General features: G+C 42.3%; 1 protein-coding gene across 8 annotated transcripts in view; it reads right to left on the reverse strand.

The window, feature by feature from the left end:
• CLEC16A (C-type lectin domain containing 16A) overlaps positions 1 to 17,396 on the reverse strand; it is a 116,938-nt gene that overhangs the window by 35,789 nt on the left and 63,753 nt on the right. For 2 of the 8 annotated variants that reach the window (XM_075436109.1, XM_075436107.1), the window contains exon 22: positions 12,309 to 12,455. In XM_075436109.1, the coding sequence (XP_075292224.1) occupies positions 12,309 to 12,455 (147 nt within the window). Of the gene's footprint in view, positions 1 to 6,608; positions 6,733 to 9,394; positions 10,810 to 12,308; positions 12,456 to 17,396 lie in introns of those variants that run through there. The other 6 variants (XR_012765556.1, XR_012765557.1, XM_075436106.1 and 3 more) reach the window with 6 other exon arrangements.

Genomic DNA, 17,396 nt, shown 5'->3' on the forward strand with positions numbered 1-17,396 from the left:
ACAGGTATTTGTACTGTCCTTTCTCCCTTGAAAACCTCGTTAAGTATCAAGCGAAGTGCTCATTTGGCTCAGACGGATAGTGAACGGAGGGGAAGAGGTGACACAGCTTTCTATGCTTAAGGCTGCCCAGAAAAGTCAGGGTTTTATTCTTTTCAGACTAGAGTAATAGATGCCGTCAAAGTAACGGGTATCCAGCTTCAAGACAGACCATTTTTAGAGCTCTTGTAAGAAACAGCATGTGTTCAAGTGTACAGGCATCTGCAGAAAAGCCTACAAGGCAATGTAGTGAATACAGAAGCTAAGAGTTCGGTTCTATTTGTAATACAGCATGACCTTAAAAATATTCTAATTTCAATAGGATTCCAATTAATCCCATAAAAGAACAGAAAGCATGAATACAAGGCAAAAAAAAAAAACAAACAACAAAGAAAAACAAAGCTGAGAATGGAATGAATATCAGTAAGGTATCAGTGGGATAACAGTAAGATTGTTGGTTTTTACCTTTCTGATAAGGTAACCCCAAACAAAGGTGTATTCTCACTTCAGAAAACCACTCAGTTTTACTGTTTTGCTGAATCGGTGCCTAAAGCTTCTTGCTTTAATAAAAACAAAATTTATAGATTGTAAAAAAAGTCTCCTTTAAATAAAAGGGACATCACTGATTAATTTTATAACATAAGGACAGATTCAAAGTCACTCAGCAGCATTTTCTTTTTAGCTGTCAAGAAGCTTTAGTGAGCATGTAGCAGCTGATAACAGAGGAAGTGATGCGATACTTGCGTGGAAAATGAACTGCTAAAAACATTGACATGAAGCCGCATTTCTCTCAATTCCAAGATAAATACTAATGGTTTAAGGATGCACAAAACAGTGAGTCTCTTGGCGGTAATCTTGCTTTCTCAGTTTATGAAATATTAAAAGAATATCAAATGTTCTTTGCCAAGATTATTTTTAATCTTAATTATAGCGTGAATATACACAAAAATTCAGGATTCAGAAACCTGAGACAGTCTGGTAAATAAAGTATTATCAATCAATGGCACTCTGCTCAGGATTGTTATTTACATCCATGGAATGTGGAAAGAGGGGAAGGCCACTTGGGAAAAGTACAGAAACGTGGTGAGAGCATGCAGGGATGCGACGAGGAAGGCCAAGGCTCACCTGGAATTGAAGCTGGCAAGGGATGTCAAAAACAACAAGAAGGGCTTCTTCAACTACATCAGCAGCAAAAGGAAGGCTAGGGACAACGTGGGGCCGCTGCTGAATGAGGCGGGTGTCCTGGTGACGGAGGATGCAGAGAAGGCAGAGCTACTGAATGCCTTCTTTGCTTCAGTCTTCAGTGCTAAGAGTGGCCCTCAGGAATCCCAGGCCCCGGAGGTAAGAGAAGAAGCCTACAAAGAGGACGACTTTCCCTTGGTCGAGGAGGACTGTGTGAGGGATCGCTTAAGTGATCTGGATGTCCACAAATCCATGGGCCCCGATGGAATGCACCCACGAGTGCTGAGGGAGCTGGCGGATGCCATTGCTGAGCCACTCTCCATCATCTTTGAGAGGTCCTGGAGGACAGGAGAGGTGCCCGAGGACTGGAGAAAGGCCAATGTCACTCCAGTCTTCAAAAAGGGCAAGAAGGAGGACCCAGGGAACTACAGGTCGGTCAGCCTCACCTCCATCCCGGGAAAGGTGATGGAGCAGCTTATCCTGGAGGCCATCATCAAGCAAGTGGAAGAAAAGAAGGTTATCAGGAGTAGTCAGCATGGATTCACCAAGGGGAAATCATGCCTGAGCAATCTAATAGCTTTCTACGATGACATGACTGGCTGGGTAGACGAAGGGAGAGCCGTGGATGTTGTCTACCTTGACTTCAGCAAGGCTTTCGACACAGTCTCCCATGATATCCTCCTAGGGAAGCTCAGGAAGTGTGGGCTGGATGAGTGGTCGGTGAAGTGGATTGAGAACTGGCTGAATGGCAGAACTCAGAGGGTTGTCATCAGCGGCGCTGAGTCTAGTTGGAGGCTGGTAACAAGTGGTGTCCCCCAGGGGTCAGTATTGGGCCCAGTCTTGTTTAACTTCTTCATCAACGACCTGGATGAAGAGTTAGAATGTACCCTCAGCAAGTTTGCTGATGACACCAAACTGGGAGGTGTGGTAGATACACCAGCAGGCTGTGCTGCCATTCAGCGTGACCTGGATAGGCTGGAAAGCTGGGCAGAGAGGAACCTGATGAGGTTCAACAAGGGCAAGTGCAGAGTCCTGCACCTGGGGAGGAACAACCTCATGCACCAGCACAGGCTTGGGGTGGACCTGCTGGAGAGCAGCTCTGCGGAGAGGGACCTGGGTGTCCTGGTGGACGACAGGTTAACCATGAGCCAGCAGTGTGCCCTGGCTGCCAAGAAAGCCAATGTGATCCTGGGATGCATCAAGAAGAGTGTGGCCAGCAGGACGAGGGAGGTTCTCCTTCCCCTCTACACTGCCCTGGTGAGGCCTCATCTAGAGTACTGTGTCCATTTCTGGGCTCCCCACTTCAAGAAAGATGAAGAGCTACTGGAGAGAGTCCAGCGGAGGGCTACGAGGATGATGAGGGGACTGGAGCATCTCCCCTACGAGGAGAGGTTGAGGGAACTGGGCTTGTTCAGCCTGAAGAAGAGAAGGCTGCGAGGGGACCTAATAAATGCTTACAAATATCTGAAGGGTGGGTGTCAGGAGGATGGGGCCAAGCTCTTTTCAGTGGTGCCCAGTGACAGGACAAGGGGCAATGGGCACAAACTGAGGCACAGGAAGTTCCGTCTGAACATGAGGAAGAACTTCTTCCCTCTGAGGGTGGCGGAGCACTGGAACAGGCTGCCCAGGGAGGTTGTGCAGTCTCCTTCTCTGGAGATATTCCAGACCCGCCTGGACAAGGTCCTGTGCAGCCTACTGCAGGTGACCCTGCTTCGGCAGGGGGGTTGGACTAGATGACCCACAGAGGTCCCTTCCAACCCCTACCACTCTGTGATTCTGTGATTTCTGTTGCAGTTCTGCTATTTCACTTCTGATTCTGCAGTTCATTTCTTAAATCATTCCTCTCCCTCTCCCAACAAAATATTAATATATTTTCTCAATACTTCATTTTACTGAAATCATGACAGACATATACGTTCTTTTGTTACACTGTATTGTCTCCAAATCCTTCCATGTAGTATCTAGATTAATGCTAAAGTGATTCCCTTCTTAATGCTACAAAGAAAAAGAAAGTATTCGAAAAAACTCTCCATAAAAAAAAAGCCTGGAGTCAACAAGTCCAATTTTTCTATCCAAAAGTCTGAAAAACATTCAGAAAAAAGATAAAAATATATATAAAAAAAAATCTAAGCAGAAGATACTCTGCCCAGTATTTTAGCTGGAATATTTATAGAGAATACAAAATTAGAGCTCTTCTATGCTTCCCTCTCACTTTAATTTACTGTTGACAGAAGTAAGCGTCTCTCCTCCTCTCCCAGTATTTCACTCATCCCTGTCGCAGCCTCCCCTCTGTCACCCTGTGACTGCATCCTGGGTAGCAGGGACAGGTTGCTGTCACCCCGCACGGCACTGCTGCCACAGCGACCAGGTGTGCAGACTGCCGCCTGGCCCCAGGGGCAGAAAGCAACCACCACAGCAGACAGGCGGGGGAGTGAGAACTGCTAACATTGTCCAGAAAAGGTCTACAGCTCCCACTACTATTTTGCCATATATTATCCCTTCTGGATACTTAACTGCAGAGGGATCTGGACAGGCTGGAGCGATGGTCTGAGGCCAACTGTATGAGGTTCAACAAGGCCAACTGCCGGGTCCTGCACTTGAGTCACACCAACCCCATGCAACGCTCCAGGCCTGGGGAGGAGTGGCTGGAGAGCTGCCCGGCGGAAACGGCCCTGGGGGTGCTGGTCAACAGCCGGCTGAACAGGAGCCAGCAGTGTGCCCAGGTGGCCAAGAAGGCCAACAGCATCCTGGCTTGGATCAGGAATGGTGTGGCCAGCAGGAGTAGGGAGGTGACCGTGCCCCTGTGCTCGGCACTGGTGAGGCTGCAGCTCGAGTCCTGTGCTCAGTTTTGGGCCCCTCACTACAAGCAGGACATTGAGGTGTGATAGTGTGTCTAGAAAAGGGCAACGAGGCTGGTGAAGGGTCTAAAGAGCAAGTCTGATGAGGAGTGGCCGAGGGAACTGAGGTGGTTTAGTCTGGAGAAGAGGAGGCTGAGGGGAGACCTCACTCTGTACAACTACCTGAAAGGAGGGTGTAGTGAGGCGGGGGTTGGTCACTTCTCCTAACTAACTAGCAATAGGACGAGAAGAAATGGCCTCAAGCTGCGTCAGGGGAGCTTTAGATTGGATATCAGGAAAAATTTCTGTACTGAAAGACTGGTCAGGCAGTGGAACAGGCTGCCCAGGGAGGTGGTTGAGTCCCCATCCCTGGAGGTGTTCAAAAAACGCGTAGATGTGGCACTTTGGATATGGTTTAGTAGGCATGGTGGTGTTGGGTGGATGGTTGGACTTCATGATCTTAGAGGTCTTTTCCAACCTATGATTCTATGATTTAAAAATCTCACTACTCTTCAGTCACAGCTATAAACTACGGCTGTGAGAACAGTACTCACACCTTTGTGACCAAGCTCTCAAATCCAGAAGCTACCTGAAGTGTACACTTAGCTTGAAACTGCATCCCTCAGCTTGTGCTAGGTAAGCTTTTAAGCATGATCATCTCCCGTATCTTTTGGATACAAGGATAGAGGAGAACCATCCTAAACTACAGATGAAGGAAACCAAATAGAAAATATAACACAGAGATCCAGCATCTTGGAATGAAAATTTGATATATAAGAGGCATTACAGTGAAAAATCAGGCCACCCTCTTAATGTAAGAAGTTTTCATGTGTAACGCGTCCCAGTTAATTGAATATATGACTTATATGGCTTCAGGGCAATAAGTACTAAGGAGAAAATTTTTGTTGCTCAATTTCAAAGCCTTTTGAAGTCATACTCAATTCAGAGAAGGATCCAAGAAGATAAATATATATAGATATATGTATGATCTGAATTCTTAAAGTCACTGAAACTGGAATAAACAATTGACAAAAAGATGCACCCTAGCTAGAAAAAAAAGCTCAAGAAGGGATTATTACAAGAATGTCTGTCTCTAAAATCCAGATAGGCACCAAGCTCTTGATTCAAACGAATATCAAGGCACTCAGTATGTTTAGAGGTTAACTTCTCTACCCATTATCTGGAAGTTCTGTCTATACTGCACACAAAAATACTAACTGCCTCTCAAAAAACCCCAAACTCCTGGTTCCAGTTTGACTTTTGGATAGAAAGCACAGAAATAATTGTCATTTTTACCTAATAAAATCACCAGTCACTACGATATGCTCCACTCTTAAATGTCAGAAAGTTATAATCTAATATAGGAAAGAGCATTGCTATTTACCTCACCCAGACCCCCCTGTATTTGAGCAAGAGTGTTCTGGCAAAAAATATAAGCCAGCTCTGCACAAAACCAGTGAGAGTGAAGTCAGTTTCTTAAAACAGTTGTGATGTTCACATTTAGTTCTAAGAAGCACACACACCTGCACCCTCAAATTTAAGTACCAAGCAAGGTTTGAGAAGAGGGTGTCACTCTGCAAGTTTTGGGGTATTATTAGCTCTCCCTGGCTGCAGTGGCTTCAGCAACCTTCGATGTTTTTCAGCACTTCTATAATGCTACCAAGATTATCATTACAGCAAAAAAATCCAAACCGAATCACTCAACTTCTGCTATATTGAGTTACGTTAAGGATGATTATTAGTGAAAGAAGATAGAAAAGAACAGGAGAAAGAAAGAACAGGAGAACATCATCTACGGAGAATTAGATGTGTGTGTACAGCAACATACTATGAAAAGATAACAAAAAAATATATAACAGGCCATTAAGCGAAAAGATGAAACGTTAATCTATAAAGAAGAAAAAAAAAGGTGTTTACACATATTAACATAGTAAAATATCATATTAACATAATATACATATTAACAGAGTAAAATATCTTCATGCCATGATCATAAAAAAAATAAATTAGATACAAGATAAAACAAGTTATACAAATAAGAAGGTAGTCTAAAGTGTATTTCCATCTTTTTTGCACTTGCTTCCCCTCCTCAGGCAATTACGCAGTCCATAAAGCCATCTGCCCGAGTTTGAGGATCACAGAGATATGAAGCTTGTGCTGAACGCTTGTCCATTTTACCCAAGTTATAAATAGATTTCTTGCTGCTAGCCAAGTACCTGCATGCCTGTCCATTCAGCAGCCTGTGATTACTAAATTCCACTACAGCCATGGCTGGCCCTGTGCAAATGAAGACATAGCTGCTTTGAAGCTGGAGGCTCGAGAGCAGAATCTCCATCTTCGGCAAGAGAGCCAAGAAGCATGGGAGAAACTGCAGATACGGCTTTCACAAACAGCTAATTACTGCTTTACAATTCTCCTCAGAAAAACAGTAGATACACAAATATTGATGATGCTTTCTTCAGTTTCCTACCTCACTGTCATTGCTGTCAGCATGGAAACCAAATACATTCTATTAACTGTAACGGGCTTTTGAAAGCTTACGGAGCAACCTGCCTGAATTGATATTGCGCGAGTTTCTGCTGCAGCTGCTGCTTGAAGACCTAAACCCAGTGTCCACCGTGACTGTCAGCCTCCGACAGACTAAACACCCGCCGGCGTCCTTTCCTGCCAGACCTTACTAGAGGAAAACACAGCGATATATCATACAAAGGCTTTAACAATGAAACACAGAAGGGAAACGGGAATGAAGACAAAGGAGACATGCTAGAGTAGCAACAGGAATAAGTGACAAGGACACATCCATAACTGCTGGTATCTTGAATAGAATTTGACACCAGACCAAGAGTCTTAAGTTTGGGAAATACTTCCAAAGCTGGAAGTATTCATTCTTTAAAAATAAACGAGTTTAACGCAGTTTAATTTTTTGCTTACCTATCTGGAAATGTTCGTCATACAGTTTGGGCTACGTCTGGCAACACTGACAGCACTTACTTTATTTGCACTGCAATCTACTCGCATGCTTTAGAAATCTTGAGAGGAGCTATTTGTCACAAATTCTGGTGACAGAATTATTCTGATTTCCACTGGCCATAAATTGTAAGAGGCATGCTACATTGTGGGCGACAATACTTCAGACCATTCAGCCCGACTGTTCTATGATAGGGAACGGAAGTATCAGGTTTGGTTTATAACAAAGCCAAACTGAGTATTTTAAAAGATAGCAGCAGTTCAGATGATGATGCTTAGTGCATAGAAAGTTTCTAGAGAAGAAACTTTCTAGAAACAAAAGTACTTCCTCACCTAGGTAGAAAATTGCTAGCATCATAGAATAGATCAAACCATATTTACATCACTGATTAGAGAGGGAAGAGACAGGGACGGTTTCAGTCAGATGGCAGGCACTGCTCTTACACGCTCTCCGTGCTTGATTAATCATCTGCTCCTTGAAATATATAAATTTTATTTTACAGACTGGAATCCAGTATATTCTCTGTAACGAGGGACAGCTCTTTGTACTTATTTTAGACCTTTTACCATCAATGTCTGCCAGAAGTGTGAAATACAGCCTAAGTTGCATAGAAGATCAATGCCTGCTGAAGTCCTCAATATCCATTGCTCCAATGTAAACATTTTCTTAAGTACTGAAGCCAATTGCATTTTCAAGCTTAAGATTACTTAAAAAGCGATAAAACACAGCGTAGATGACATTACATATACATAATTCTGGAAGACTGCTAACTTACAGGAAGAGAGCTTCTTTACCTTCATCCTTGGCATATCTAAAACTCAGCACTTTAAAGAAAGTGCACGGTTCCAGCAAGGGTAGCCAAGAGGAGACTGTATTATAAGCTCAGAAGCTTGATGATTAAAATCTGAACATTTTTATCTTATGCATAGCAACACTTCAAACGGACATCTTAATTTAAAAAGAAGTCATATAAATACAAAGGAAAAAACCAACCCAATGGCAGCATTTGCAGAACCTGATATCGCTTTTTCTGGCCTGCTAGGGATTCTCCCTCCTTCATGGGATGATTTCTGCTTTTTCAATTCTAAGGAACACAGACTTTGTCAAGGGCTAAGCTGAATTTCCAAACACTGCAAACGGGGGAGCTGCAAGGCTTCAAAATTTCTGTGCCATGAAGTACTGCGACAATTATTAGGTAGGATAGCTGCTAAACTCAGGAATCATAAGAGCTTATTTTACTCACGACAAAGCTGCTAATGCAACTGTTGTTCTCTTCCAATGACTGAACCATGCACAGCAGTCATGTGATTCTCTAAGTTCAGCTAACCTCCCCCCTCACATTAAGATACTGTGTGACTGATGCAGGTAGGAGTGACAGCGTTTTTACAAAACAACAAAATGAAATTAATTTTTTTCCCTGTGATACATTTTTGAAAGCTCTTTTACTGTCTAACCACTAATATATATCTTGTAACATTGTTTTCTCTCAACTAACAATTATGCAATTTGTCTTTATTTTGTTCTCATCTATCAGCGTTCTGTGTAAAAGTCAGTGTGTATGTTCCACATCTTATTTCCTGAAACTACTCCGTGAAGATTACAAGTATCATCTCCAACATACCAAACTCTGAACAGTTTAAATCTGTCCACGGAGAGTAGCTTAGGACCCTATAATCACAAGTCTACAGTAGAAACAGCTGTCGTGGTTTAAGCTGTTGCTCTTAAGGCAGGCAGCTGAGGTGGTTTTCTTAAAGTCCACATACACATCTCCCCTTTATCTTTTCTGGCCTTCTTCACTGACATTCCTGGGCAATCTAGCACATTCTTCATGGTCAACACCCTGAGCAGTTGCCAAAACAAACAGGGGAGCAGGGAAGGAGGGAGGGACAGAGAACACGGATGCGTGCTCACATGAGCGTGTTGAAAATGGAATGGGAAACAAGCAGGGAGATTCAGATGTGACAGATGGTGGCAGCAGTCAAGTACTGCCTTGGGGCATAGAACAGATCTTGGTAACGGCTTGCTGTTCATCAGCCACTTGTTAGTTACTCTGCGGTCTACTTCTGTTCCTGCAGAATCCTACAGAACAGCTGTCTGGGCACACCAAACAGATAATCTCTTCCAGGGTCATGCTCCTGGCAACAGCTGCCAGTATAGACGATCACATTACGTACAAATACTATAAAAGTGAGAACATTCATCATCAACTTGCAGTAAACTGGTCAAAGCAGTTAATGCAGAAACATTGTTCCCAGGAACAGACAATACTATTGATCTGACACTGAAGATGAGCAAAAAGTGTCAAAGCAGCTCCCCAGGCTGCAGAAAACCCTCCCCACACCCACACCTCTCAAAGACCCAGCTCCAGGGATTTCAGAATCCTCTCTAGTCTATACCAAGGACCTCGAGACACTGTCAGCCACTCCACTATAACTATTTAAAACAGTACTTGTTCATTATTGGTTGTAACTACATTGGCGGTTTGGTTCAGACCAACAGAACAGCTTTGAAAAATGATGCACACTTACCGCTTCAGTCTGATTTTAGGAACGGTTTGCGTGCATTAATGTGATTCTTTCACAAGGAAACCAAACTAGAAGACATGCTGCAACCATACAGCAAATACACTTCAAATATTAACAGCAACATATGTCTGGACTACCAATTGGTCCTTCAGACAATCACATACACGGCAGGGATGCCTGGTCCTAAAGGTCAGAGTAAATACCGTCCTCAACAAAATCCCTCAGCCACATGCAGATCAGATGCATGCACGTCAGCGCCAGCTGTTTATTGCACTATTGCACTGAATTACCTGCTCATGCACACACAGTCACTGTCCTCCTCTTTGTTACTGCTCTCTGAGTAGAGTTAGAAGAGCAAATTCCAGGAGTTGAGCTCGGACGTCACCCTGCAGCAGGCTCATGCAAGCTGCCGACGTGCGACTGCAGCGGTTGGCGCAGATCCCATGTTCACTTCCTCACTTTGCTGAAGGTCACCATGCTCATGGCGGCAGGGCACTGAACTGTATCCTCACTAGACCTGCTACAGCATCTACACCAGTGTGCCTAGACCCTGTGCAAAACCCCAAAAACCACCCAAAGACTGTTTCTGCCTGATGCGTGGCCTTCTGAACATAATTCATGGTTAAGCCACAGTGAAGGTGATAGGAAGTGTGGACAGTTCATGCAACCTAACTGGAAAACGTAGACTGAAACCAGGCATTTAGATAGAACCTTTCCTCTGTTCTTTAGTTTTGGTTTTTTTTGGGGGAAGGGAGGAGTTTGTTTGGGGTTTTTTAGATATTTTTGGATTTTTTTTTTTTTATTATTTTTTATTTTAAACCAATGAGCTGCCTCCTATCACCAGGCTTTTTAAATTGCAGGAAAAATAAACAGGGTTTTGTGTTATACAAATGACAATATACTGCGTAAGCAGATTTAAATTTTGTTAACTACAGCCCATGATCATTCTACAATAAGGCACTATCTTTTTATGCTAGGTGAGTATTATGTATTCTGGATCTACTCAGTTTTTCACAGAAATGAGCTTACATGCACTGGAAAGACCTCACTTTGAAACATGTAGTATAGTCTTGCTTGATATTTCTATGAACTAGCATGTTGCTTACAGCAACAAAAATAATTCAGATTTTTTTATTTTCATTTCCTTTACCACAGTTTTCTCTTAGCCATTATTGCCAAGTACTTGTAGTTGCATTCCACTTCCTGATCACAGAGGATTCAAATACAGCAAAGGACATCGCAGATGAGCCTCTTTACACTGCTAAGGAGAAACATGTAGTCAAACAAACGCTTTCTTGTAGTGCTAATCCATACTGAGACTTTTGACAAATGATACCACGTCTCTGTGTAATCACCACACATTATCTAGGTCATCAAGAGACTAGATAACAGTAACCACTTACCAACAGAGAAAATAAAATGAGGTCCTTCCAAAGTTGCGAATAGATTGCTCATACAAAAACATTCCAAATTTTATTTTGGAATTGTACGTACTGAAGGAATATTTCACTGTATGTTAGTCTCTCACAGTAATAGCTGCTTTTTAATCTGGAGTCTGGGTGCTGTAATGTTTTACATGTTGTTCATGAACTTCATCAGCAGCCTTTGCTTACCCTCTCCAGCACTATCTCTTGCAGGGATAGTCCCTTTGGACATACAACGAACACTGATCTCCTTACACTGTTCTGCAAACCCTACAAAACACTAAATGCCCAACAAAGATTGCAGCATTTCCTGTAAGACTGCAAAAAAGTTTAGACCTACATGAGGCTTCCAAATAAAGGCAAAATGGTATGTCATGGAAGGGGGAACCAGAACAACCCTTTCAAGGAGTGATCAACATCGGAAGTGACTGTTAAAATGAGGTGGCTGTTTGAAAAGGTCTTGAGAATCAAGTTACCTCTATTATTTTATAACCAACCTGAGGCAGAACAGGTCAGTTCTATCATGAATGCATTTCAGAATGCACCCTTCAAGATTTACTTGGTGTTTAGTCTCCAGCTTGAGGCTTTACCTCACATATAATTTGCACTCCGAACAAACACCATTACAAGATTCTCTACAAATGCTACACAAAAAAAAAAAGGGATAAATGAAGATGTTCTAATGCAACAAGAAGTCCCAGTATAAACATACTCACCAAATATACTGACAAACACATGGTAGCTACATTTGTGAAAGTTATACTATCAGTCTATTTCCATGGCAGCGGCCTCTGCACCAGTGAAACAGCCTCCTCAGACGTGGTGGTGCTCAGCCAGAGAGATTTACAGTATTAGCATTCTAAATAACTATTTTCCAATACTTAATTTTTAACAATGGGCCAAATACGAACATAAGTATCAGATAAACACACAAAAGCAAATGTCACCCAGTTCAAAAAAGATGCTTAGTGTGAAGATCAACTTATCCACTGTGGTGAAAGGCTAATAGTTTACATTACAAATTTACACAAAGCAATACTTCAGTTTAATAAACAACAACATTTTGGACTGTATGTGCTGGGAGACAAGTCAGACAACCAGGACATTATTTCACCAGTACTTAAAATCACTGCTAAAAGATGCCAAGTCTTTATTAGTGTTCCAGAAACCTGAAGAGATCATTAAAATCTGCACCATAAATTATTTCAACCGGTTTAGTTGAATGATCAAGTGATCTAAAGACATGCTGTATTTAATCTAGTAACATAGTAACTTAATTTTACAATAAACTACTCTATATCCCTTAGTACCTGGGTTGAAAATCGTGACTTAATACCTGATGGGCTCTGTGCAGCAGAAGGAGTGGATGTTGAGCTTGCAGTCACTGAATCACAGCGCCCCGTACTGCCGCTGCCACTGGAAGGTGACGGTGAGGAGAGTGGTGATGGGTGGTGCTGGTTTATACACTGGGCTACAGCAAAGCCTGCAAAACAGGACAACAAAGCTTATGAGTTAATAACTAGCTTGAAAGAGTTAACCTACATGCACAAACTGGGACAGGGTAAGAGCAACTACTGCATCTAAGTGGTGCTCATTCTGTGTAGTGACCCAGAGGATGCACCCTCTCCCACACTCATTTCGGAAACCTGAAAATCTGAATGCATCTTACTGAAAACATGCTACAAATAGTGATCAACGAATAAGCAAGTAGAGGTTCAGGGATTCAAAACAATTTAAAACTTAGAGCTTGCACAAACAGTCAAAACATGTCAAAACTCTTCATTTTTGATACATTCAACAAGTTCATGGGTCACAGACCTTAAAGTGATGAAGAAAACGGTTAAGTCAAAAGTGAACAAAAAAACCTCTTGGATAGAAGGCCTGCACTACATTTTTTATTGCAGAGATAACTTCACAAAATTTTAATCAACCAAATCTAATGCCGGCACTGGATTTCATCCACCTTCTCACAAGTCAAACTTTTTCCAGTCTGAAGGCTGTGAAGGCCTACGCAGTGTCTAACAGCACTTCTTAAGTAAGTCTTCTTCTGACTTTCAGTCTCGTATTTCCTCAAATTCTGTACACTGTAGCACCCCTCTTCCTTCCTAACATAAACCTGCACTCACTCCTTTCTACTTCCCCTGCAACCCGCTGCTTCAGTCTTTGACAAGCTTTAAGAAAAAAAAAATTAAAAAAAAAAAAAAAAATCTTCATTTGTGTTCCTTCCCTCCTCACAAACAACCACCCTATGCGCTTTCTCTTTCAAGATGCAGTTACAGAAAGTATTGAGGACCTGCAGCGTGGGGAAATCTATTGGAAGTATGCAATTTGGAAAAGGAGCACAAAGAAGGAATTCAAATCCCTGGTTTCTCAAACCCAACATTTCAGAACCGAATAACCTGAGAACGAGGTCGTCGAATCATAGAATCGATTAGGTTGGAAAAGACCTTTAAGATCACCGAGTTCAACCGTTAACCAAGTGCTGCCAAGTTCACCACTAAACCACATCCCTAAGCACCACACCTGTACGTGTTTTAAATACCTCCAGGGATGGTGGCTCCACCACTTCCCTGGGCAGCCGCTTCCAGTGCTTTACAGCCCTTTCTGTGAAGAAATTTTTCCTTAATCTCCAATCTAAAGCTCCCCTGACTTGGAGCCACTGCCTCTCGTTCCATTGCCTGTTACTTGGGAGCAGAGACCAAGCCCCACCTCAGTACAACCTCCTTTCACGGAGCTGTAGAGAGCAATAAGGTCTCCCCTCACCCTCCTCTTCTCCAGACTAAACAGCCCCACCTCCATCAGCTGCTCTTCACAAGGCTTGTGCTCCAGACCCCTCCCCAGCCTCGCTGCCCTTCTGTGGACACGCTCCAGCCCCTCAGTGTCCTTCTTGTAGTGAGGGGCCCAACACTGAACACAGCACTTGAGGTGTGGCCTCACCAGTGCCAAGCACAGGGGCACAGTCACCTCCCTACTCCTGCTGGCCACACCATTCCTGATCCAAGCCAGGATGCTGTTGGCCTTCTTGGCCACCTGGGCACACTGCTGGCTCCTGTTCAGCCGGCTGTTGACCAGCACCCCCGGGGCCTTTTCTGCTGGGCAGCTCTCCAGCCACTCCTCCCCAGGCCTGGAGCGTTGCATGGGGTTGGTGTGACTCAAGTGCAGGACCCGGCAGTTGGCCTTGTTGAACCTCATACAGTTGGCCTTGGCCCATCGCTCCAGCCTGTCCAGATCCCTCTGCAGAGCCTTCCTACCCTCGAGCAGATCAACACTCCTACCCAACTTGGTGTCATCTGCAAACTGACTGAGGGAGCATTTGATCCTCTCATCCAGACTGCTGATAAACGCCACTTGCAGAAACACAATGCTATCTGAATTGCTGCAGTACTGGCATCATAGTTTTAGCTTGGTGAAGGCCACTTTTACCAAGCTTTTCTCTTATTTCAAGTTACAATTCATTATGTCCAAGATGAGCACCAGTTGAAAGAAATAAATAATCACCATTGTAGGAGACATCTATTTTAGTTAAAAACAAAATGGTTTGGTAAGCAGCTAATTATTCCACAAATATAAATAAATCCATGTATTTTATTTCAGAAACCAAACTGATTGATCTTCTACAATCATTTAGACAAGTTAAATTGAGTTTACACAAAGTGACGCCTGATAGTCTGCAAAAAGTTAACCACAAACTAAACCACCTCAAACGTGAAAGACTTCCCCAGCACTCACGGCCTCTGATACATATAGTTCTTGATATAGCAAATGTGCATTAGGTTTCGCATACATACTTCATATTTTTAAATGCCAGTTAGGATGGGAAACAAGGAATAATCAAAGGACTTGTGACCACAGAAGTGAGGCAAAGCCACCTGTTAAAGTGAATGAATCTTGGTTTTGGCCCAGTTACTAAAGCCTTTGGTATAGAACTACTTACATCAATATATTTTGTTTCCCTCTCAGTGCTGGAAAAAGTTGTAACCATCCAAGGCATTCTATATCCACAACAGGTCTGGACTTCAAGGAAGGAGACATCTTCCAACCTCACCAAAATAGTAAAAAAAGTAAACAAGGTCTACTGTTACTGTCCTAGGAAAAGCTGGTCTGATCCAGCAAGCTTGGCCTGCCTAAAAGCTCTGCAGGATAGCGCTCATGGATTTGTGTTCTCACGATGAAGCATTTGCTTGCAAATGATCTCAACGTATTTTCTCTCTCAATTCAGCTGCGGAGGAAGGATTTTAAGCATGCTGCAGGAAGGTAATGTAGACAGGAGGGAAAGGTAAGTCTACATCATTCAAAGTACTGTAACTGGGAAACTACTGACCAAGGACAAATACCCTAATCAGGAAACTCCTTCAGGAAATACCTGCAAAGAAAAGGCGAGAAGAACTAATCCTGGCGAGGGGAAGCGAAACAACACACAGAAGGTTCTAGAAGTGGCTTTGTTACTACTTCATGACTGGAGGTGTGACAGAGGTTAGTTACAAACACAAATATTTCCTTTCCAGTAGTCATGATTCTGCTTCAACATAACTTTCTATTTAAGACTCAGTAAGGTGTTAACGTAAAGATGCACCTTCCCAGTTCCTTGGAGAAGATTTTATTGCCATAATCACAATGTTTCATAAGGATGTTGGTCTTTCATAAAATACGTATCAACAGTTAGCCTTCTGCCATGTTTTACATAACAGCAGCAAAATTCCAAGCCAAAACCTGAAATAGCTTCTTAGCTTTTCTCTAAAGGAACTTTTTCTTAAACAATTAATGCAAATCTTTCTCCTACATCAGAGAAAATCTTCTTACTGTCTTACAAATGATGTCATGTGAAAGATGGCCTGAACTATGAGGTCTCCTAAAAAAAAAAAAAAAAAATGCTCCTAAGAAGTAGAAATAAAACCTTGGCCAAGAAAGCAGAAACTGTTTTCTCATTGTAAACTGTATCTTCATTATCTCAATGTCTTTTTTTTTTGTATTCCAACTTCTTCTAAGTATAGTTATCTCATAAGAAATTCTCATGCCTTTCTACCTCTTGGTACCTAGTCAAATCTAGGTCACGCTGAACTTGAGCTTTTTTGCAAGTATGAATGAAAAAACCCTTACAAGCCTGAAAATTATTTCTTTCACTAGTTATTTTGCATCTTTGCAAACTGCCATTCTGCCTCAGAAAACCTGATGCACTTCTTAAAAAATTTTAACTTGTAGAGATTGTTTACATTTGAGAAACTCCATTACAACCTCATAAAACCAAGGAACAACTGTTTTAATGCAAAAAATGTTTTTCCTGCCAAGAAAAAACACATGCAGAACAACCAGGTCACTTAGAGCTCTGCTGCCAGTCGCTGCTGCAACTTCAACCAGCATTAAAACTGGATTAGCTGCCATTTCTAGTCTGCACATTCGCCATGCAATGCCAACATGATGACTGTAGCTTTATTCACAGTTCTTATCAATTTCGTATACCCAGACTAGCTTCAAGTCTAGTGATCAGGGGACTTCATTCTTTGCCATGCTGATACTCTTCACGCCTTGCCAGCACATCCTCTTATGAGCAATACTTTGTTGAGATGACGTTTATTTTGACTGTCCTTTAACGCACAAAGGAACTCTCATATTACAGTATGCCACAATTTCTTCCATCAACCAGAGAAGTCCCTTCTATAAGTTGAAAGAATTTAGAATAGTTACTGTAGTTCAACTGGCATGGAGAGAGCTAAAGCAACATCAGCCGTAAAACACAAGACTTGAGAAGTCTCAGTCTCAGAATGTGCTAATTTGAAGCACTGTTTTTTTACTGAAAAAAATCCTCGTAAATAGTAAACTCCCCAAATGGTAACAGTCAAACATTGTTTTCAAATCTGTTTCTTCTTAAAAAATAAGGAAATCTAACTAGCAGTCCTGCATATTTAACTCAGTTTCAATGGCATCTTTGATTTCATGCAGACAAGCAGTACTTGTATTACATAAATCAAGTTAATTTTACCTTGTGCAATCTTCATGCTGTCAAACTACCTTAATTAGGCAATTCTGCTTGAATACCTCTGCACAGCAATGATTTAGTTCTATGTCATACTGATGCTGACAGGAAGCTTAGTATAAGGCAATATAACTAGGTATAAAAATAGGCAGCAGAGTTTGGTCTTTAAAAGCAGCAGCCATAACTGAACATCAAACTTGGAAAAGTCAAAGAATATTAATTAGAAAAAACAAACTGAGGTGATAAACTGCGTTAGCAGTTGTCCTCCATTATTCTTGCACAGAACAAAGGAATCAAAAAATAGTTTAAATATACTTATGGGCTATAAAAGCAACTGTATCCTAGAATTACGAAGCACAGGACACTTCATACATGTCACCCTGGAAGTAACTTCATACTACTTCAGTAAACTATCCCAGGCTGATGTTCCCGAGGTAGCTGTGGTTGATGATG

The sequence above is a fragment of the Opisthocomus hoazin genome, chromosome 15 (genome assembly GCF_030867145.1).
Source record: "Opisthocomus hoazin isolate bOpiHoa1 chromosome 15, bOpiHoa1.hap1, whole genome shotgun sequence".
NCBI classification, from domain to species: domain Eukaryota; kingdom Metazoa; phylum Chordata; class Aves; order Opisthocomiformes; family Opisthocomidae; genus Opisthocomus; species Opisthocomus hoazin.